The sequence below is a fragment of the Ochlerotatus camptorhynchus genome, unplaced genomic scaffold (assembly GCF_037179485.1).
Source record: "Ochlerotatus camptorhynchus isolate MF236.1 unplaced genomic scaffold, CSIRO-AGI_Acam_v1.1 ptg000276l, whole genome shotgun sequence".
Classification (NCBI taxonomy): Eukaryota; Metazoa; Arthropoda; class Insecta; order Diptera; family Culicidae; genus Ochlerotatus; species Ochlerotatus camptorhynchus.
The window spans coordinates 54728-78679 of record NW_027040765.1 but is presented as its reverse complement, the minus strand read 5'-3'; the positions used below and the strand labels follow the sequence as shown (position 1 = coordinate 78679).

General features: G+C 40.9%; 1 protein-coding gene across 3 annotated transcripts; it reads right to left on the bottom strand.

Moving 5' to 3' along the window:
- Window positions 1-23541, bottom strand: Hsc70-2 (Heat shock protein 70 cognate 2). Of its 3 annotated transcripts, none has more exons than XM_065227797.1 (4): window positions 23513-23541; window positions 22718-22907; window positions 1573-1968; window positions 1-1510 (listed from the first exon to the last, which is right to left on the bottom strand). In XM_065227797.1, exons 2-4 carry the CDS (start codon window positions 22889-22891, stop codon window positions 167-169), a joined length of 1914 nt encoding a protein of 637 aa, XP_065083869.1. In that variant the 5' UTR covers window positions 22892-22907; window positions 23513-23541; the 3' UTR covers window positions 1-166. The 3 variants fall into 3 exon arrangements, with proteins under 3 accessions (XP_065083869.1, XP_065083868.1, XP_065083870.1); XM_065227796.1 differs by having other exon boundaries at window positions 23439-23525; XM_065227798.1 differs by having other exon boundaries at window positions 23492-23513.
- Window positions 23542-23952: the final 411 nt, after the last annotated feature.

Genomic DNA, 23952 nt, shown 5'->3' with positions numbered 1-23952 from the left:
TACATGCAGAATGTAGTTTATTATTCGATTTTCGCCATACCTTATTATAAATGCATAAATATTAAAGCATACCCAAACAAATAAGCGCCGGTAACATGGTTAGTGCAGTGTTCTGGATGCAGCCAGGGTTGAACCTAATGTTAGTTTGAACGTTGTAAGTCCCCTCTTAATCCACCTCCTCAACGGTTGGTCCCTTTCCGCCGGCCGAGGAAGCCCCACTTTCGCCACCTCCTCCGGCACCTCCTTGGTGCATCTTGGCCATAATCGGTCCACAAACACGCTGACACTCCTTCAGGTGATGCTCAAACTCGTCCTTCTCCGCCAGCGTATTCGCATCCAACCAGGACATCTCCGACGCGCACTTGTCCTTAACCGTCTTCTTGTCCGAATCGGAAAGCTTCTCGGCTGAAGCGTCCTCTACTGCCTGTTTGCAGTTGAAGATGTAGCTCTCCAGCTGATTTCGGGCGATGATTTTCTCACGCTGACGTTCATCTGCCTCCCGGTACTTTTCCGCTTCCGACAGCATTCGGTCGATATCGGCCTTGGACAAGCGACCCTTGTCGTTCTTGATGGTGATTTTCTCCGACTTACCGGTACTGTTGTCCTTGGCCGAAACGTTCAGAATACCATCTGCGTTCAGGTCGAATGTAACTTCGATCTTGGGAACACCCCGTGGAGACGGTGGGATCCCCGTCAGGTTAAACGTTCCCAGCAGGTTGTTGTCCTTGGTCATGGCACGTTCGCCTTCGAAGACCTGGATCGTTACCGCATTCTGATTGTCACTGTATGTCGTGAAGGTCTGCTGCTGCTTGCACGGTATACGGGAGTTGCGTTCGATGATCTTGGTCATGACGCCTCCGGCAGTTTCGATTCCCAGTGAAAGCGGAGTGACGTCCACCAAAAGGACATCCTGGATCTGGGAGCTTCCGTCACCGCTGAGGATTGCAGCTTGAACCGCAGCCCCATACGCAACCGCTTCATCCGGGTTGATGGACAAATTCAATGCCTTTCCGCAGAAGAAGTCCTGCAGCATTTTCTGGACCTTGGGAATTCGTATGGAGCCTCCAACCAGAACAACGTCATGAATGGCTCCTTTGTCTATCTTGGCATCGGTGAGAGCTCGTTCGACCGGAGCCAGCGTCGAGCGGAATAGATCCATGCACAATTCTTCGAAACGAGCACGTGTAATCTTCGAGTAGAAGTCGATTCCATCGTGCAGGGCATCGATCTCCAGCGATGCTTCCGTGCTCGACGACAGAGTACGCTTGGCTCGCTCGCAAGCCGTACGGAGTCGACGAAGAGCACGGATGTTACCGCTCATGTCCTTCTTGTGTTTACGCTTGAACTCCTCCGTAAAGTGGTTCACCATGCGATTATCGAAGTCTTCGCCGCCCAGATGGGTATCGCCAGCAGTAGACTTTACCTCAAACAGCGATCCCTCGTCGATGGTCAGGATCGAGACGTCAAAAGTACCACCGCCCAGATCGAAGATCAACACGTTCTTCTCGCCCTGTTGGAATATGATGGAAAGCACATTAGGTGATCACTCGAAAGTTCCGATAGATAACTAACCTTCAAATTCTTATCCAGCCCGTATGCCAGCGCCGCAGCCGTCGGTTCGTTGATAATCCGCATAACGTTCATCCCGGCGATCGCTCCGGCATCCTTGGTGGCCTGACGCTGCGAGTCGTTAAAGTACGCCGGCACGGTGATGACCGCATCGGCTACCTTTCCGCCCAGGTACACTTCGGCGACTTCGCGCATCTTGGTCAGCACCATCGAGCTGACCTCCTCCGGTGCAAAGCGCTTGGTTTCGCCCTTGAATTCCACCTGGATCTTGGGCTTGCCGCCATCGTTGATCACGGTGAACGGCCAGTGTTTCATGTCCTCCTGGATCTTCTGGTCGTCGAAGCGACGGCCGATCAGACGCTTGGCATCGAAAACGGTGTTCTTCGGGTTCATTGCCACCTGTAAATAGATGTTTTTTGGGAGTTAGTTTTGTTGTTGTTGATAAACATGCTTTCTGGCATAACCTTAAAATAGATGAACATAATGGGTCAATATAGATGGAACGATCCAACGAACAGAATAGTGACTGCAGGAATAGAGGTTTGCGAAAGTCTTTAAGAGATACACAGTCAATTGACAGTCGTAGTCTTACGTGATAAGTCTAGGTCAATTCTAGATGTCTCATCGGTTAACTCCGAATATCTCAAGGTCATAGACGATCCATAGACGATAGTTAGTCAAAACATATAATTTGTTATGGTTGTAATTGAACTTCAGAGTTTTTATATGCCAGCCCCGGTTGACCCTTTGGTTTACTTTACTGGCCTTGTGGGCCGTGCCTAATGACCATAAGAATCATATCGAGTGGCCTCAATACCATCGACAGACATTCCGCAGAAGGCCTTACCGTTCAAGTCATGAATCCTTTTAAGTTAAGACTAATTTCTCTTGGAGCAATTGTATCGGGATTATCAATCAACACCAGAGGTCTTACGGGTTGAGCTTAGAGCCCTTATAAGTCTTCTTGAATGGTCTTGAAAGGTTAATTTCAGATATCTTGTTGATTAAGTTAAATCTGCCAGCACTGGAGTACATATGAGTGTTATTTATTTGGTCAGACTAGAGGCTTCATGATGAACTATAATCTAGGTAGACGAAGTTTTAAATTGAACTTGAACTCCACCAAAAATCCGAATAGACACCCCTATTGACTATTCCGTTTTTTTTGTGTGAGAAATTCATTTCGAACGGAATACAGAATTTAGGGGTGAGAATCTTGAGTCTACGGGAAAATGAGTTTTATCAAATGCAGGCCAGAGGACCTTGAAGGAGTGCCCTATTCCCAATTTCAATAATTTTGTGCTCAGTTTCCGAGTTGAACAGTCGTTTTATTTGCTGTACCTGGTATTGTGAAGGCTTCGGGCCATTTGTGCTTGTGAGTAATTATGTAAGTAATTATAAGAAAACGTCACGATTACAAAGTCATTTTTATGCTGTATTCAGTTATGTCACATTTTCTTATGAAGTAATTCCCAAATACCGGGCTTTTTTTACGAAGAAAATTCTAAATAACGAATTTTTTGCGAATCTTGGGAATTGGCCAATAGTGTCAAATACACAGTATGGGAATTTTTGGGATCGAGGTGACGTGTAGACTGGAAATCCATACCTGAGTTTAATGCCATTTTGGCATCCAAGATGGTGGCTTGCGGTTTGAAAAAAAAAACTTGAAAATACTGTTTTTGGAATCGGGATGACGTGGAACCAAAAATCAATATATTTTGATATTGTTTGGTTTTTCTGAAACCAAAGTTACGCATTCAAAGATAAAACTCAAACTTTCAAGTTCCATAAAGTTCCAACACAACATTCTGGCTACTTTATAAGCTATAGAAAGCACACGAGGAATTTCAGGATCCAAAAAGTTCCGATGCGTACTCCTAGCAACTTGAAGTTCAAAAAAAGTTCCAAAGAGCCTCCCTAAGCAATACTTAGGAACTTCCAGCAAAGCTGAAAACATGACCACATCAAAGTTCCGAACAAGTTCCCAGCGGAACTTCAGCAAGTTTATTGAACGTCAGGATAATTTGTTATTAATTAACTAGGAAGCTGATATTCTTCTGATATGCTCAGCATGCAACATTGCACAGTGGTTGAGGAATGCAATCTAGTGGAACGAAATTAATTACTCTAAAATGAATCATTTTAGTGAGTCTTTGTCTTGGGCAATGGTTTTAGGAATAAAAGGCGTCATCTTTCGATCAAAACATAATTGTACTAAACGTGTACTAAACTGATGTTCAAAATGTAACTTTTAATAATTCATTCTAAAAAGTTGTTTATTAGTCAAAAATACAAAAATCTTACCAAGACGCCAAAATCGCAGCGTTTGGTTTTCAAGCTATTGATTTTTTTAGTTTAAATGAAAAAAAAATCGGTTATTTACAAAAAAACCAATACTTTTGACACATCTTTCAAAAATCATATCAACTTAATCGCACAAAGTCGCACCCCAGAACTTTAAGGACCGATAGCTTTCTATATTAGATGTATGTACAAGAAATTCTAGGTTGGAACTCCTGTAGCTTTTGATCAGTGAACTGTTTTGTGAAATTCAAGTTCATTTCAAAACTGATTTAATTTATGCATGTACTAGTGACAGCACTGACGGGAACGCATTGTATGACTTTAGAGCGAATTATGCATTTAATGCATTATAATAATAAACGGTAAACGTTTAAAAACATCCTCGATTTTAACCTTTGCAACCCCAAACGTTTTACTCTGAAAATTTTACATTGCTCTCATTTCGTCATTTTTTGATCGATTTCTATGAAACAACTTGAAATCGGTACGAAATTGTTTGATGCTTTTCATTTTTCAACGAAGCAGCTTCCTTTTTCGCATGAACACTACAATGTAAATAAGTTTGGAGTTAGAATAGTTGAATTTCCAAGTTATTTCATAATATGACCGGAATTATCGACAACCTTCGCACGAGCATGAGCATGAGCATGATTGACTACCCACTGTTGCTACTCTGTTATTGCCAGATCAGCTGTAATTACACAGAGAACCAAAAGACTATGCTTGCGACTAGTAATCATCCTCAAATCCGGTAAAAACTGGTGATTTCAAACTAGGCAATACCACCGCCGGCCGCGCCCGAACACAGGTCAAGAATGGGTAGGAATGTGTTGACGTTACACTCGCTTTGATAGAAGCACTTCCACGAGGAATCACTGGGATAATGGGTAAGAGGGTTGGGATTGTAGCAGGGTTCGTTTTGGTAAACGATAAGCTGAATTATTGTCCTAACGATCATATAACGCGAAGGAGTTTGGGATTGAACCCACGATCTTCTGCTCAGTAAGCAAAAAAGTTTGCCACTAGCCAAACCAGCTCCTTTTCAATCATCGAGTTGCTATTATTACCATGTAGTCATATTAACAAATAAAGTGATTGGCGAATCTTTAATGTGGATGGGCCTGAGACTAGACTCATGATGTTCTCCTCAGTAAGAAAAAACGATCGCTCTAATGCCACCGAGCCCCTCATATCACATAATATCTTTACTCGAGTTGTAACTATTCAAATCCGACACCGACGAGGACAAGTTTCGCAAAATACACGATAACCAAGCGATTTGACCATAATTTGTTTAATTTGAAAAGAACCTGCGCCCTAGTTTTTCTGCTCAGTAAGCAAGCTACTGCAACCGACAATCTTTCAACTAAATGCTACGAAAAAGCACTTAGGCCTTCATTGAGTTCCGCTTTCACGCGACGTTCAATTTTTCGATTTGCTCTTTACGTAGGTTATCATGCCTCTTACATCATAACAAGCTATGTCCGACGTAACGATTGTTAAGGCCCTTATTAAACAAGATATTAAAATGAAATTACGTTCTCGAGAGCAGTCAATAATGTATCCTAAACTGGCGTGTACTCGAGGGGGGCGACACATCTAAATCTCAAGTCTAGATGCTCAACAAATCTCACACTAGCGAATCAAACTTCGCAAAATCTTCTTTCATTTCTCGCATCTACTTGCATCGCGCATCATCTTTTTGCAGGAAATCTTCAGAATCGTCATCAATCTTCTTTCTATCTATTCAGCGTGAGCGCAGCTAACCACAGCAATACACAATCTTTTCTGCATCGTAGATAGAGTCGTCCCCCTCGCGTGTACTATATTTTTCTAAATATTCCAAAGCGAGCCGCCCAAGATCTAACAGGCACAATTTTCTACAATATTGGCCTGGGATAAATCGTAATGTATTTTCCCCACAAGACTCAACTATGTTATTGCACTCGGATGCATACCTTTTTTTTTTTTTTTTTTTTTTTTTTTTTTTTTTTTTTTTTTTTTTAACTCTTTATTTGTTCTAAATTCAAAATAAATTACATTTCATTTTTAACCTAGGTGCTCTAGGTGCTACAGTAACTTACCAGCCTTAATTGTTATGATATATATCTAAGTGTTTTTACATTGTTCCTGTCTTGGCAATTCAGTATTTTAAACAGGTTTTTTAAACCTGCATGTCAGTATAACAATTGATAGCTTAAAACTAAATAACTAAAACTAAATCTTATCTAAGTATAAAGGGAATTAATCGTTGCAATTGAGGATTGTAACGATTTTTGCCGGAAATTATTAATTATTTTGTTGGACATTTGTGCTAAAGTCTCAACATTCGAAATTCTATGTACTTCGGTAGTACTGTACCAGGGAGGCAACTTCAAAATCATCTTCAGAATTTTGTTCTGAATCCTTTGAAGTGCTTTTTTCCTGGTAGTGCAGCAACTAGACCATATTGGTACAGCGTAAAGCATGGCCGGTCTAAAAACTTGTTTAAATATTAGAAGTTTATTCGTCAGGCAAAGTTTGGATTTCCTGTTTATAAGAGGATACAAACATTTTATATATTTGTTACATTTGGCTTGAATGCCCTCAATGTAATCTTTAAAAGTTAATTTATGGTCAAGTATTAATCCAAGATATTTCACTTGGTTTGACCAGGAAATTGGAACTCCGTTCATAGTGACTATGTGACTACACTACTAGGTTTCAAAAAGGAAGCCCTGGGCTTATGTGGAAATATTATAAGTTGAGTTTTGGAAGCGTTGGGAGAAATCTTCCATTTTTGTAAATAAGAAGAGAAAATATCTAAACTTTTCTGCAGTCTGCTGCAAATAACACGAAGACTTCTTCCTTTAGCGGAAATGCCTGTGTCATCAGCGAACAAAGATTTGTGGCAACCCTGAGGCAAATCAGGGAGGTCCAAAGTGAAAATGTTATACAATATAGGCCCAAGAATGCTACCCTGAGGAACTCCTGCTCTAACAGGTAGTCGATTAGATTTGGAATTTTGATAATTTACCTGCAGAGTTCTGTCAGTTAAATAATTTTGAACTAATTTCATAATGTAAAGTGGAAAATTAAACTTTTTCAATTTAGCAATCAAACCTTCATGCCAAACACTGTCGAATGCTTTTTCTATGTCTAGAAGAGCAACTCCAGTTGAGTGGCCTTCAGATTTGTTTGAACGAATTAAATTGGTAACTCTCAAGAGTTGATGAGTAGTTGAATGCCCATGGCGAAATCCAAACTGCTCATCTGCAAAAATTGAGTTCGTATTGATGTGAAGCATCATTCTATTCAAAATTATTTTTTCAAAAAGTTTACTTATTGAAGAAAGCAAACTTATTGGACGGTAGCTAGAAGCTTCAGCTGGATTTTTATCCGGCTTCAAAATTGGAACAACTTTTGCATTTTTCCATTTATCAGGAAAGTATGCCAAATGGAAACATCTGTTAAATAATTTTACCAGGAAAGACAAGGTACTCTCTGGGAGTTTTTTGATGAGGATATAGAAAATTCCATCATCACCTGGAGCTTTCATATTTTGAAACTTTTTAGTTATAGACCTTACTTCGTCCAAATCAGTCCCCCAGGAATCATCAAAAATATTTTCCCGAGAGAAAATATTCAGATAATCCCGAGCAACCTGATTCTCAATAGGACTAGTAAGACCCAAACTGAAATTATGGGAACTCTCGAATTGCTTAGCAAGTTTCTGAGCTTTTTCCAAATTTGTGATCAAAATTTTACCACCTTCTTTAAGCGCTGGAATTGGCTTTTGAGGTTTTTTCAAAAATTTTGTGGAACTCGGGTCTAATTTAGAAACATTATTTTCAAAAGTTTTGTTCCTCAGGGCAGAGAATCGCTTTTTAATTTGTTTTTGCAAATCCCGCCAGATAACTTTCATGGCAGGATCGCGTGTTCTTTGAAATTGTCTCCTACGGACATTTTTAAGACGGATCAAGAGCTGAAGATCATCGTCTATTATAATTGAATCGAATTTAACCTCGCATTTTGGTACTGAGGCAGCTCTTGCTTCAACTATAGAAGTAGTCAGAGATTCAAGAGCATAATTAATTTCATCTTTGGTTTGCAAAGGAATGTTTGGATCGAAGTTATATTCCATAAATGTTCGATATTGCTCCCGATCAGTTCTATGGTAATTGAAAGTAAAGCTGTTGGGATTAGAAATTATTTCTTGGGATATTTCAAAAGTTACTGGAAGGTGATCAGAACCGAAGTCAGCATGGGTAACCAATTGGCTACAAAGATGACATGAATCAGTTAAGACCAAATCAATAGTTGAGGGATTTCTTGCAGAAGAAAAGCATGTTGGGCTGTTTGGATATTGAATAGTGTAATAACCTGCAGAACAATCATCAAACAGAATATTACCATTGGAATTGCTTTGAGCATTATTCCATGAGCGGTGTTTTGCATTAAAATCACCAATAATGAAGAATTTAGACCTATGACGGGTAAGTTTCTGGAGGTCACCCTTGAGAAAATTCTTTTGCTGGCCTACGCATTGGAATGGCAAATAGGCAGCTATAAACGTAAGTTGTCCAAATTTTGTTTCAACAGAAACTCCCAAAGTTTCAAAAACTTTGGTTTCAAATGAAGAAAGAATTTTATGCTTGATTCGTCTATGAATAATGATGGCAACGCCACCACAGGGTCCATCAAGACGATCATTTCTATAAATCAAGTAATTTGCGTCCTTCTTAACCTTATGGTCAGGTTTAAGGAAAGTTTCAGTTATAACGGCAATATGCACGTTATGAACTCTTAAAAAATTAAATAGCTCGTCTTCATTATCTTTAAGAGATCGAGCATTCCAATTTAAAATGTTTAATGCTTTAAAATCCATTACTGAATTTTAAAGTCATGACAATATTATTAGCAAATTTTACTCCAGTTTGAATAGCATCAAACATGGAGTTAGATTTAAGCATATCAGAAATCATGTCAATTAATGAATTCTATAAAAATTCCATTTTAGGAGCAGTAATGCTTCCTAAGTCAAAATTGCCAAAATTTCCGTTAGAACGTTGGTTAGTATTTTGATTTCTACCCGCTGCAATAGCAGCATAGGTAGCTCCATTAACTCGCTGAACATTGTTAGCAGCGAGGGGAGTAGGTACAGATGAAACATTTGAAGCAGGGGTGATATTTGTACCTACGGGTACGAATGTAGAATTTGTTCCTCGCTGACCGTTGTTAACAGCAGAGGAATTTGTACCTGGTCGGAAACGTGGAGCGTTTCCTACCTGTCGGTTAGAACGAGATTGTAGGATCGCTTTGCGAGTCTTACATTCCCAAAAATTGGATTTGTGGTTTTCACCACAATTTGAACATTTAAATTTCTTAGGATCTTCCTTCACAGGACAGTCGTCCTTTGCGTAAGAGGAATCACCACAATTCATGCATTTAGCTGGCATGTAGCAATTTTTAGTTCCGTGACCCCATCCCTGGCACTTACGGCACTGGGTAAGGTTTTGGAAATTTTTCCAGTCTTCCTGAAGTGTTCCCACTTCACTCGGACATGGAGCATAAGGCTAGCTTTTTCTAAGGCCTTAAGGTTGTTTAGTTCACTAGACTTGAAGTGAACTAAATAAAAATCATTAGAAATCCCGTTGCGCGAATCGCCAGGACGGGATTTCATTTTCATTTTGATTACTTGGAGTGGCACAACTCCAAGTAATTTTGCCAGTTCATCTTTGATCTGATCCAGGGATTCACCACTGGGCAGTCCTTTCATGACAACCTTGAACACACGTTCAGTTTTGGTGTCGTAAGTAAAAAAATTGTGCTTCTTCTCAGTAAGATACTTGAGAAGACATTTAAATCCGTCCAAGGTTTCAGCCAATACACGGCATTCACCCCGACGTCCAATTTGTAGTGAAAACTTAACTTTCACGAAATTCAAAAGTTCCATGCGAAGAGCATGGAAATCGGAAGTGGTTATCACAATAGGGGGAATCTTTTCCTTCTTGGCATTAAGCCGGGAAAGTTTACTAGAATTTTTCTTGGATGATGGATCATTCTCATCATCCGTGAGCAAATCAAATTGATTACTCAAATTAATTTCTTCAGAAGGGGGGTCAAGAGTTTGCCCCTTTCTTTTGCGTTTAGGCGCCATGGCGGCAGTAAATTTTTTATCCAAATCGACTTCCAAGCAGATTACTATAAGAATCTGAAGGATCGAAGAGGAATTTTCCAAATCGATATCCAAGAAGGATTACCTCGGGTAGGGTCCAAACAAGGATCGAAGAGGAATAAGAGGAGTTGAACAAGGTAGAAAATTTTTACAGGTTGAGCACTGAAAAGTGCTGTTTAAATTTGTTGTAGCTTTAGGTAGTAGTAACACTTCCTTAAGCAAAAAGCAAATAGATCCGCACGGCAAGAGAGCACGATGCGGACTGGGATGCATACCTTACTGACAGTATCGCTTTTCTTATGTTCTATCTAAAACCGAAAAACCGATCACGCGCGATCGAGGTCATCCTGCCAGGAAACAAATAGATTGTTTTAACTGGAATAAGCTCACCAATAACAATCATCATGGCAGCACCAACGCAAGTTTAAACAAATTTTGGAAAATTTCGAAAGGTAATAATAGGAAAAAATATACACACCACATAAAACACATAAACAGGGAACATGGCACTTTTCCTAATGTAAAAACCACCACCATAAAACCTTTATTGAACTTTTTGAATCACAACACATTATAAACAGCGACAATTGTTGCCCGATACGGAAACCGATCCGAAAAAGTTCTAAAACCGATTAATCAAAATAATAAGCGAAATACGCGTAATAATCCGAACGTCCACTGTAGTCACACCATAGAGGTAACTCTAAGACCACTGGGTCCCGAAGAAAATCATTATTATTTTTGGCTCACTCAGTACCAGAACAACGGTCCCAAGCAGTCCCAAGCTATTTCACTCACCCCTGCATATTCTGCATGAATCCACACACCCCTGATGTTATCTGTCAAACTTTCATAGCGAATCAAAACAAACATAGTGTAGTAATAGAATTTCAACTAGAATAGGGTACGTAAATCGTTTGCTTGGGACCAATAGGCTACTAAAGTGGTGAGCCAATTTAAAATCGTTAGTTTCGTATTGATTGTTGGTCACACTGTTCAGAAATAATTATAAACTTTTGTCAACAACCCATCAAAATCGTACAACACGAACGAAGGTCACTAGTGAAACCATAGAGGTAACTCTAAGACCACTGGGTCCCGAAGAAAATCATTATTATTTTTGGCTCACTCAGTACCAGAACAACGGTCCCAAGCAGTCCCAAGCTATTTCACTCACCCCTGCATGTTCTGCATGAATCCACACACCCCTGATGTTATCTGTCAAACTTTCATAGCGAATCAAAACAAACATAGTGTAGTAATAGAATTTCAACTAGAATCGTTAATCGTTTGCTTGGGACCAATAGGCTACTAAAGTGGTGAGCCAATTTAAAATCGTTAGTTTCGTATTGATTGTTGGTGAAACTATGATCGATTTACGGTGCGGTAAGATTGGTACCCCGATTATGCGTGACCGCATCAAAACCACCAAACCACACAATCAACCACGACCCACCGTAACTACCGTCGGTTTTCAACCACCATGATCGTGTTAAGGACACACCTAACAATACATCAATAACTAATCGGTCGAGTGCCAAGCTTCCATGTTCGACCGCGACACATTTATTTTCTTAACGAATCATGCTTCAACGTGAAAAAAAATCATAATGCATTATTCGTAGGAACCTAACCGTAAAAACCGAGGAACATGCCTCATGCGATCGAGCTCATCCCTCTGGCAAATGTGAAACGATGAAAATAAATCTTGATTACTCCCGCATCCGCTTCCGCAAACAATGCATCCGATTCCCAATCCGGCGCAACTGGGATCCCGCCCACGCATACCAACATCACCACCAGATAGGGAAAATTTCCCCCTACCTGATAGCGGCGCCATCACGCGCATGTGATTTACCAGCCACACCAAACCGACCATCAAACGCACTGCTCACAAAAGCAGACACGTCCCCTCGAAAATGCAATCCAGATCAACAATCTTTATCAATCGAGAACAACAATCTTTAACTGGAACGCACTCACCAAATCAATATATCCGGGAGTGCATTCCCGATGCTTCCACGCATATTTTTCTCTAGTCATTATAAACAATTCCGTCTCCAGCGATTCCAACCACACAATAACTAGATATCACTTTTCTTTTTCAAATCACTCTGTGCACAAAAGCAATGTACATCGCAAAAGCCCTAACAATAGATCAGTGCTGTCGAGTCACACCAGCAACAAAGGGAAGCGAGAGCACACCAAGCACCATTTTCGAACGATTCTCAAAGCGAACCCCGAGCTCTTTCACCGAGTCGCCCCCCTCGTCTTTCACGCACCTTACAGCGCGTAAATAGACTAAAATTAAAAATTATCACTCACGATACCACACATTTCTGTTCCGGGAGGAAAAATCAAACAACGCACATAGCGACAGGGACCTCCCTTAGCTCAGTCGGTAAAGGCACAGCTACAAAGCAAGACCATGCTGGAGGTGGCTGTGTTCGATTCCCGGTCCGGTCTGGGAATTTTTCGGGTTGGAAAATTTCTCGACTTCCCTGGGCATAGAGTATGATTGTACTTGCCACACAATTATACTAACGCAAAAATGGTACAGGCATCGAAAGCTCTCAATTAATAACTGTGGAAGTGCATCTAGAACACTAAGTTGAGACCACGCAATAAGCTAATATGCCATAAGCAATAAGCTTGAAATGCGAGGAAGAAGAAAAAGACATAGCGACATCTATTCTGATGCTTGCAAACATGATGAATCATGTTTTCTTTCTCGATTTTAAAACTTCCCGGAAAGCGAGAAAATTACCAACCACACCCGTATAACCGTCCGGGAGGCAGAGTGCCAGCGCTAGTTCGGCAAATATAGCCGAAAACTGTTAAACTGCACTCCCGGAATTATCGACAACCTTCACAAATCTAAAACTTGAATTTTAGATCCATTGATGAATTTAAGCAAAGGTAAAAATGGCCATGCGACACCTAGTTTTCAGATTTGCAATTACAAAACTGATGATGTACCAAAAAATATTCCAAACGATTTGACAGGTAGCAAAACGTCATTACAGGTATAACATTTGATAACGGCACAAAAGCATATGTAAACAAACTTTCTAAGGCCCTTTACACGCGAACCAAAGTACACCCACGCAAACCAATACCACTTTCGAAAAAATGAGAGTTGCCCCTATCCGATGATGTTGTTGGTTTGCGTGGGCGTACTTTAGTTCGCGTGTAAAGGGCCTTAGAAAGTTTGTTTACAAATGCTTTTGTGCCGTTATCAAATGTTATGCCTGATTATCATTTTCACATCATTTCCATCTGTCCGTCACTTAAATTCGTCAATTGAAAGCTGTTTTTTTTTCAAAATAGGTTAAGCAATTGGCGTCTTGCAGTGAAACTTTTCCAAGCTTTCGCCATCTACATTTCGAAGTGAGAACTACTAGAAGGAGGATAGTTTCCAAATTTTCCAAGTAAAACAGACGCTTTTTGGGGCTAATCGGTCCATAAAGAAAAACTAATAATTTCCCGTGGAAACTTTTGCTTGAATCGTGTAAGAAAACGTGTTTGAAAACTATTTGTTATTATTTCGGTATGGATCGGAGATGTTTTCATGGCAAATTATGCATAACAAGTTTGCACCCACAGGGAGAGGTTACCTCCTGCGCAGCTGCATTTTTCAGAAAATGGTAAATAAAGGGTGTCCACGATGAAATTGCCACACTATGAAATTGCTCTAACTTTTTAACCGTTGGGTAGAATTTAATGAAAATTTGGGTGGATTTAGTTCATAGTGCATTATTTACATCCTGCAAGTTTTAAAGTCCTGTGATCAAAACTCGCGGAAATGGAGTCGAAAGAACAGCTCGTGCGTGATAAAATCTTGCGCATTCATCACGAGAACAAGGATCTCTCGCATCGTTCCATCGCTAAAACGTTGGGAATCGCGAATTCCACGGTGTCGCGAGTGATTAAGCGGTTCTAGGAACGGTTGACCACCGATCGGAAGCCCAGAAGTGAAGGAAAAAGTATTCCGTACAACACCAAAAATCACAACCGCGTAGTTGAGGCCTTCAACCGAAATCCGAACGCCTCCGTTAGGGATGTGGCTAAGAAGCTGCACCTAAGCCAAAGTTTTGTCCAGAAGGCCAAAACTAAGGCTGGGCTTAGTCCGCCAAAACCCGTGCCAGGAAGTTGTACCTCAACATGCTGACGAAAGTTGAATGCTGCATCATGGACGACGAAACATATGTGAAGGCCGACTTCAAACAGATCCCCGGCAACCTGTTTTTCACGGCCAAGGATAAGTTCAGCGTTCCGGAGCATGTCCGCACTCAGAAGATGTCCAAATTTGCGAAGAAATTCCTGGTTTGGCAAGCCATCTGCACGTGCGGGAAGCGGAGTGCACCTTTAGTGACCCAGGACACGATGAACGGACTGGTGTACATAAAAGAGTGCCTCCAGAAGCGGCTGCTTCCTCTCCTGAAGGCCCACAACGTCCCAACAATCTTCTGGCCGGATTTGGCCTCATGCCACTACTCCAAGGACGTGCTGAAGTGGTATGCGGACAATAAGGTCAATTTCGTGCCGAAAATGTTCAACCCTCCCAACACTCCAGAGCTCCGCCCCATCGAGAAGTACTGGGCGATTATGAAGCAGCACCTTCTTAAACGACCTAAGGTAGTGAAGACAGTCGAGGAACTGAAGAAAGTATGGGTTTACATGCAAAAAACGGTTGATTCACAGGTTGTGCAGAATCTTATGGCCGGGGTTAAGGCCAAGGTGCGGGCATTTGCGTATGGACTGTAAATAAAATACGAGTAAAATGGTAAAATGAAGTTTAATACTTATTTCTCAATCCCTGAAAATTTGATGGCAATCGGATGAAAACTCGAATTTTGCGAATCAATTTTGTGTGTGGCAATTTCATCGTGGACACCCTTTATGTGAGATTTTCACTAAGATGAAAGTGAAAATTAAGTGAATTTACTTAGGAAAGGTTGTATCATGCTGGTGGTAATAGAGAATTGGTTGTTCAATAAATTTTCATTTTGGCCATTTTTAAGCAAACATATTGATACTCACAATTTTCGACGGAAAACGCACCGGAACTTGATTTACTCAACACGCACCATACTATGAAATGGTGCTAGATGGTCTTCAAAGTGATAAAAAGATGACAAATCATCTTTATTTTGAGTAATTGAGCAATTTACTTCTGTTCACCATCATATTTACGATGCAGCATTGATGGAGCCGTGAAATGAAATGAATATATCTTATGAAAGTTCACCTGGAAAAGTCAAAGATGCACATCAGTCTGATCGTAAAAACGTTTTCTTCGTCAATTCGAATGTTATATTGGAAGGATTTCACGCAGGCTTGATGAAAATTATGATTTAATGCTAATTATCACGAATTTTATAGACTGCACATTATCATCATCATGCAGTGGCGACATCTGCGTTGAGCTTTTGCGGCAATCTTCCAATGACATAATAAACTTATTATTTAGACGAAAAAGCTTGGGTGCGCAAAGGATCTTCGAGTCAGGTAGAGCTTCGAGTTTTGGAGATAAATTTTAGAAATGTATGGAGAACGTGGTCAAAGTATAGCCTGGTTTTCCATCGTTAGGGAGAATATCGAGTTAAGCCGAGGGGGGCGACACATCTAAATCTCAAGTTTAGATGCTCAACAAATCTCACACTAGCTAATGAATCTTCGAAAAATCTTATTTCATTTATCGCATCTACTTGCATCGCGCATCATCTTTTTGCAGGAAATCTTCAGAATCATCATCAATTTTCTTTCTATCTACTCAGCGTGCGTGCAGCTAGCCACAACAAAACACAATCTTTTCTGCATCGTAGATAGAGTCGTCCCCCTCGAGTTAAGCTTGGTTTAGACTAGGCAAGTCAAATGATCAACTCAGTTGAATTCAATTGGCTTGAAAAGTTGAGCCTGGTTCAACTTTTTTCAATTCAAGTGAGTTGATCAAGTCAGTTGAATGGCATGGTTTACACGTTCAATTCGCGTTCAAGTCAGTTGAATTCAACTGACTTGATCAATTAATCATGTTTTGTTGTTTTTGACATCATCCACATCCAGAGGGTCAGTCACTTCGAATGTATGGGAATGGTAGGAAACCATTTGGAAATGCATGAAAATTTTCAGTTTTTATTCATTATCGTCTTTATGGGCAGATTTAGGTGCACAAAAATTGCACGAGAACATTACTATGGTGATAAGGTAAACACTCGTTTATTTGTTTCCTTCTGTGAAAGCATGTTTAATCACAAATCGTGGATTTTCTGATATTCTACATACTGCAAAAATGATTTTCCTACCACTGAAGGGGCGACATCTCTCGAATCTTCAGTATAGCAACTACTCAAATCATATAATTAATTGACTTGCCCTGTCTAACCCCAGCTTTAGAGTGAGATCGAGTAAGGGAGAGTTGACCGTATACAAACATTACCGTATGCGTGATAATGTTTGCAACATCGTACAAATAAGGTTCCCGTTTCACCTGTGCATACAATGCCTTGGTTTTCTTTGCATGCACGTAACCTATAGCTAATACCGTAGTAGGCTGTGTATAAAAGAAAATGATTTACTTAGTTTGACATTTGCACCATGACGAAGTGGCAGCGTATTCGTGATTTGTCCCACGCGCAAATGTCGCAAAAAGACATTTCAATCGCTGTGGGAGTGTCCCGGTGGACCGTCAAAAGGGTTTTAGACCGAGAAAAGAAAGGACAACTGTCCGCGAAGGTGGCCACAGGTCGTCCGAGGTCAGCTCGGGTTCCGAGGGTTATCACTGCTATCAAAAGGAAGATTCGGGTGAATCCAGTGCGTTCAATAAGGAAAATGGCAAAGGAACACGGGATCAGTGACTTTACGGCACGGAAGATCGTAAAGGAAGATTGCGGGGCGAAGTCGAGGCCACGGAAAAAAACTCACATGATTATCAACCGTATCCGGGAGCTACGAGTCGAACGATGTAAGAAAATTTTGAACTTCCTTAAGCGAAAAAATGCGGTAATCCTGTTCACCGACGAGAGCATGTTTACTGTCGATCCCGTATCAAATTCCAGAACCGACCGGTATATTAGTTCTCTTCCGGTAAAAGACGTGGCCGACGAGCACAAGAACGTGTATCTGACCTAGCATCCTGCTAGCATTATGGTGTTTGGATTGGTGGCTTCCGATGGCAAAAAAAAATGGACCCAGTGTTCATTCCAGAAGGCGACAAGGTCAACACGGAGGTCTACATCGGGATTTTAAGTAAATATGTTCTTCCGTGGATCAAAGAACAGTACGGTCCGAAGCCAAATGTTGTGTTTCAATGTGCCACACCACGAACCGCACTCAGAAGTGGTTGCAGGAACATCTTCCGTTCTGGGCGAAGGATATGTGGCCGCCATCCAGCCCCGGTCTTAATCCGCTGGATTACTCAATATGGCGCGTCATGAAGCCCAAGACCTGTTCTAAACGCCACCCGAGTACAGCAAGCCTCAGACAAACATTGACCCGTACCTGGAGAGAAATGGACCCAGACTACATTATTAGAACCTGCCGTGCATTCCGGAAGCGTGTGGAGGCCGTAATTGCAGCAAGTGGAAACTCAATCGATGATTAACATAGTTTAAGACTCTGAGAAACATCAACTCTATTTTGTAAACAAACCTTGTAAGGCCATTTTGTCGCCAACCGAAATCCGCCAACGCAAACCAACAAAATGAACAGGTAGAGGAAATTCTTCTCTACCCGATTGTGTTCTAGGTTTGCGAATGTAGGTTTCAGTTCGCGACAAAATGGTCTTACAAGGTTTGTTTACAATATGAAGTTGAAGCCCTTTCAATTGTTGGTCTTGATTTGGGTAATCGCTTGGAGATTGTAATTTATGTTTACGATGTATTATTTGGGTAACAGACTATAACTTTTGAAGAATTTCTTATACATATTAAAAATTGGAGCAGTGGGACGGATATGCGTCCATTTTTGCAATGGGACAAAACGACTTCACATTTTTTTTTCTAGAATAAACAGCATGTCTTAATATAATATTTTAAAAATATGTATTGATTTATAACCTTAAGCATCATAACCTCAAAAAAGTCAAAATGTCATATGAGACAGTTATGCTTCCACTGGCAGTATTGCAAAAATCGATATCAGGTCACCCATAAACCTTATATGGTTTTTTTTTTTTCTCAGTGTAGGGGTATCTCACTCTAAAACGCTGTCCACACTGGAGAGTTATAACATGTTATAACGGTTGTCAACTAATTGCAACACAGAAACCACCATCAAGATAGCGCTATAACATGTTATAACTCTGTAGTCTGAACGTACTATAAACTTTAGTTCTTATATCACATAAATATTATTAAATCTGTCATAAGTATTCTTATACCCCGTTCAGACTATAGTTGATATCATGTAATATAGGCTATCTTGCAATGAGCACTCATCATATGATTTCCAGTGAAAACTAGATGTATGACTGCTCATTGCAAGACAGGCTATATTACATGAAATAAGCCATAGTCTGTACGGGGTATTAAGTATCTTTAAGTAATTTCAATCCTGGCTTATTTTCATCGTAGTGACCGGTTGCTAGTGTAGTTGTTGTAACTTTGACGACACGTACATAGTGGAATTTATATTAATTTTACCCTGGGACAGTTTACCCTGTTTTAATTTAAATGATATGCGAGATGATATATGGGTTCGACTCCCGGTCCGGTCGAAGAAATCTTTCGGGTTGGGCATAGCCAAACTCGTGCATTGGTAATTGACATCGAAAGCTCTCAATTAATAACTGAGGAAGTGCATTTATAGAACACTAAGTTGAGAGCACGCAATAAGCTAATATGCAGTAAGCAATAAGGTTGAAATGCAAATAAGAAGAAGAAGCGAGATGATATGTGTAAGAATGTGAATGGGTAAATATTTTAATTTGATTTATGAAATAGTAGTAATAACACAGTAAACAACAGACTGTAGTGGTAATTTTTATACGATAGATGGAGTAGATGAAAGCATAGAGTTGATAGTTCCGTTAGAGTACGGCAGTGTGAAGATTGTATATAGATATTAGAATAGCGAACTAGGACAACTTTTAAGGAAGGTACAAACCGGTTTTTTTATCTCTCTTTACCAAACTCCCCCTTTGGAGAGGGATGGTGAGGGGTGTCCCCCCCCCCGCCACCACTGGCAAAAAGAGATGAAAACCGACCCGTTCAAGTACCCACTGTGTGTTTGAAACAGTTCTACCGATTTTTACCGCACTTCAATTGTTATTTGAAGGAAGGCATCCAGTCGTAGGTTTGGAAATTGCAACTATTGTTTACCGCTACCACGATATGTGCTCCTGTCATCGTCGACTTGACGATCTCGAGCATCTTCAACTATGTAAATCGTTGACTTCACGTAGAAGTAATACTAAAAACATATAGTCAAAGTACAGTAAACAATTTTCCAGCAAACTATTTGGAGCAGGCAGAATATTCGTTGGACTGTGGAATTCATCCTATGTATAGGAAACCGGATCTACGCTGCTCTTTTGCTAGTGAGCCACGGGTGAATCTACAGCTGCTGGGTTTGTGGACCTGACCATCGTGAGGAGCATACATTGGTGGACTGCGCTGTACTGGCGAGAGACTTGAGGGAGTATCCTGCTGGTTGTTAATGATTTTTTTTAATACTACATATATTTCGTGATTTTAGGTTTCGGAATCGACAATGACAAGCTGATGTTTGACGATTGCAACTCATTTGCTTCATTACCTTTCTGTTAGAGACAACCAGATTACTCGTGTAACACGATATAATAACGGAGAAGTCGGCCTAGCTTGGCAGGAGGGAAAAAAGAACATCAATTACTTGTTTTTACTATGCAAATAGAACAGTTCATTTAACATACCACAACCGTTTCGGATACCTTACAACAGTGCTTTTCCTAGGGTGAAAACCTAGGGCTTATTGAGGGGCTTGTAGTGATTAAACTGTTCCAACATTAACAAAAAAGGGATATGCCATTTCGATCTTATCCAGCCTTGCTTATCGTTTAGAACATCGATTCTCAATGTTTCCCCACCGATCAATCTCACTCTACATCGCTTCTTTTTATGTGCTTTTCGTTTAGTGGGGGTTTGCGCGAACCCCAGGTTGAAAATCGATCGTTTAGAAGAAGAGCGGCAAATGTTCCAAATACGAGAAATTATTGTTCACTTTTAGATAAACACATTCTGCGGGAGACTATGAGATATGATTTTCTGAAAGCTAAAAGTCTCCATAACTTCTAGCTCAGCATCGACCAGTCTAAATTACTCCAGTTACTGTGCCACTGTCAATACCTCTCCTAATTTTCACCTTCCAATTAACGAAGAACGGGTGGAAGATTCCCACGACTATTAGCTAGACTATAGCGTGAAATGTTTGAGTGCTAGCATAATGCGTCATGGCATCATTCAATTCGTTCTCAAAATAGAAACCTTCCGTCACTTTAAACTTAAAGCATATAATAAGGATTGTATCTCTGGCAAAGAATGGGTACTTTAAAAATACAAAAAATGCCAGACAACACTACATTGTTGACTAAAGAACAACTTTGTCAAATACACTAACTCACTAACAATTTTTTTTTAAAGTTACATAGTAGTTTAGTACAAGTTAAGTACATTTCTTTTTTGTACCAAAAGATGGTGATTTTCGTTTCAAAAAACATTGTTCAAGGAACACAATCACTAAAATAACTCGTTTTGGAGTTATTACTTGAGTTCCCCTAGATTGCACTCCTGGACCACTGTGCATTGGTGTGCATGGTGCGAAGATTAGGGAAAACATGCAGGCTACAATGTCATAAGTGCATGATGCAGTATTTCCCTGATAACCTTGAACCGCTTTTGAAGGCATTCTTCTTTATATATTGGGCCGTTGATGGTGCCGGTCGTTATGTACAGTTTGCTTTGTCGCACCCACAGACCGCCTACTACACTAAGTACTTCTTGGCAAATTTGTCGACCTTCTTGTTTCGGAACTTCTCCGGGACTTGCCGACAAAAAACTCCAGGCCGGGGATCTGCTTGTCGTCCGTCGTTCGTCTCGCCATCCATTACGATGCATTTCGGCTGCACCAACCACTCGCGGTACAGCTTTCTGGCGGGGGATTTGGCCACCGTATTCTGTTTATCGGTTCGGTTAGGCGCCTTCCTTATCTTGAAGACATGAAGTCCGGCCCGCTTCATTGTCTGCTGGACGAACCAGATGGAAGAATTGACCTTCTTGGTCACGTCCCGAATCGAAAGGTTCGGATTGCACTTGAAGTAATCCCTCACCTTCCTTGCGTTCACGGGGTCGGTCGTCTTCGCTTTTCTTCCGCTGCCAGCTCGCCGCTGGGTCGCCTGGGTCTGCGATTTTACCACACGGGACACGGTCGAATTGTCGATTCCAAACTGTTTCGCGATCCACCTGTGGAACTGGCCTGGATTTTCCACGACCGCTCCCATAATTTTTTGACCACCACAGCACTTGACAGATCGTGACGAGATAGTGCACATGTAAACATTACACTCTAATCTAGTTTTACTCAAAATTTCATCAATTGCATGCTCATGTAATAAAAAGTTATACACAAAAGAAAGTGTTGCATTTTTTTCGAGTACAATCTTTACCCTGAACCAACCCTAAAGATCTTAAAACGTCCTTGTTGTTCTGAACGTTCTTGATGTTTTCGGAACTTCCTTTAATTTCTTATTTTTTTTAAAGTTTTCTAGCCTTTGTTCTTAGAACATTTGTAAAGGTCCAGCAATTATTATGAAGTTAATCGATCGAACCGGAAGTTCTCAAAATTTTCCTGAATGTCATAGAACTGAACTGAAGCTTTCGGAACCTACCCTTAAAGATTTTTTGACCTAGTCTATATCGGTTCATAAATTGCCTTGCAGTCCTAAACATTCTAGTATATCTGACGCAGAACTCAAATAATTACTGCATGAGACGTTTCTAAATCGGATCATAAATAATTCAATGAATAAATAACCCGCACAAGCAAAAGTTCGAACCAAAGGGGGGTAAGGTCAAACCGGTAGAGTAGTTGCGGAGATGCGTTATTTTTGGAATTTAAACCAGAACGGTCACCGTCGTCGTGCATCCACCATGTGGAATCCATTATGTCCTATATTGTGACTTGGAAAACGATGCGTGGGAAATTGGGGAAATATTTACGGCTGGTGTGACACGTCACACACTTAATTAGTTAGGTGTTGAGCAGCCGACCATCCACGTCGTGGGGACAGCCAACCTGAACAAACATGTTTGTCAACCATAGTAGGCCCTTGAGAAAGTTTTCGTTTTTGGCTAACTTGATCCGCACGGAACATGTGTTTTGTTGCTCGCTTCAAGCGCGATCACAGTAGTCCTTTTAAGGCGAAACAATTGATTGGGAGATAGATGTTTGCGGCGGCTGGCATGTGCGCAAGACTGTTGCACAGCGCGCTAAGTAAGTTGTCCATGTTGGTTCGGTGCGACCTATTCCCATATTGGGATAACCGTATGCAGTGTTAATAATATGTCATCGAATTACTTCTGTCCGTTTCGATTAGTGTGCGATCGGGTTTCTTGATAAGCAAACAAGCATGGAGTCGGAGGTGTCTGAGCGCGGTTTATGAATTGCAAATTGTCGATTTCCCTTTTTGGGAGGATATACCTAACTCACCTGATTCTTGGCAGCATCGCCAATCAGCCGTTCGGTATCGTTGAAGGCAACGTATGAAGGGGTAGTCCGGTTGCCCTGATCGTTGGCAATAATCTCCACCTTGCCATGTTGCCAAACGCCGACACAGCTGTAGGTCGTTCCCAGATCGATTCCAACGGCCGGTATCTTACCCATGTTTTCTCAACCGAACCTGTTGAAACAAACACGACGCTTGATGTGAGAATATTCACAATTGCTGCCACCTCCCCGATGTGAATGCAACGTTCTAAAAATAACTACCGCTCGTCCCGAAAGTACTCTCCAGTCGGGCGGAAAAGCGATGATAAATCTTTCCAAAATTTCCTCCTACGCAAGAAATCTGCAGAGTGGCTAACCTCCTACGTTTAAACTTTTCCTGTCTATTTTTATTGCAACGTCTGCCGTTTCATCCGTATTCAATGAAAACAAGATCTTTCTAGATCAACCACTCCGCTCTTGAGGTGATGCAAAATTAGGAAAAAAAATCTTCTCACAATTACACATTCACACAATTAATCATCAATTTGCCAACAACGTATGGTTTGATGTCCTTATTTGGGAAAACTCTATTAGCCTTTAATTAGCCGTCCGTTGCGCCTGCTGTGATCGACACTAACATGACGATCACCGACCACAACCTACTGATCAATAATTCAATTAGACACTTTTGGACAATTAGTGCATATTTTCCCCGGGCTCTTACACTTGTTACACGACACTGGAGGCTAGTGAAGAACCAGCTGGAAGATTGCTTGCCTTAATGCGACGAACACTCACGACGAGATCTGCACCGAACAACCGCGACGTGAAGACTACGATGTCGAAGTCGTGATCATGTTGCTTTTAAAGTCGCTCTCTCATTCACGGTTGCCGTCGCTCACGCACTAACGGACGGGCATTCGACTTACATTCGGGAAAATCACGCTGAGCAGCTCTCAGTGACCGTTGAATTTCAACCACATTTTTGATGCTAAATATTTGAAAATCTGATTATGTGGAGACCCTATGGAAAGTACTTGGAATTTTTCTAGATCAACTAGACGCATATCACCTGCAAGAAGTGTCATCTGCTTACGCCGCGCAAACAGTCACCAAATGCAGTCAAAACAAAACACATGCTGATTAGGTTGTTTTATTACCATTCCCGCATTACATTCGCTTCTATACACAAATTGATTAGCGCATACACATGCGGTACCATAAAGCTTGACATACTC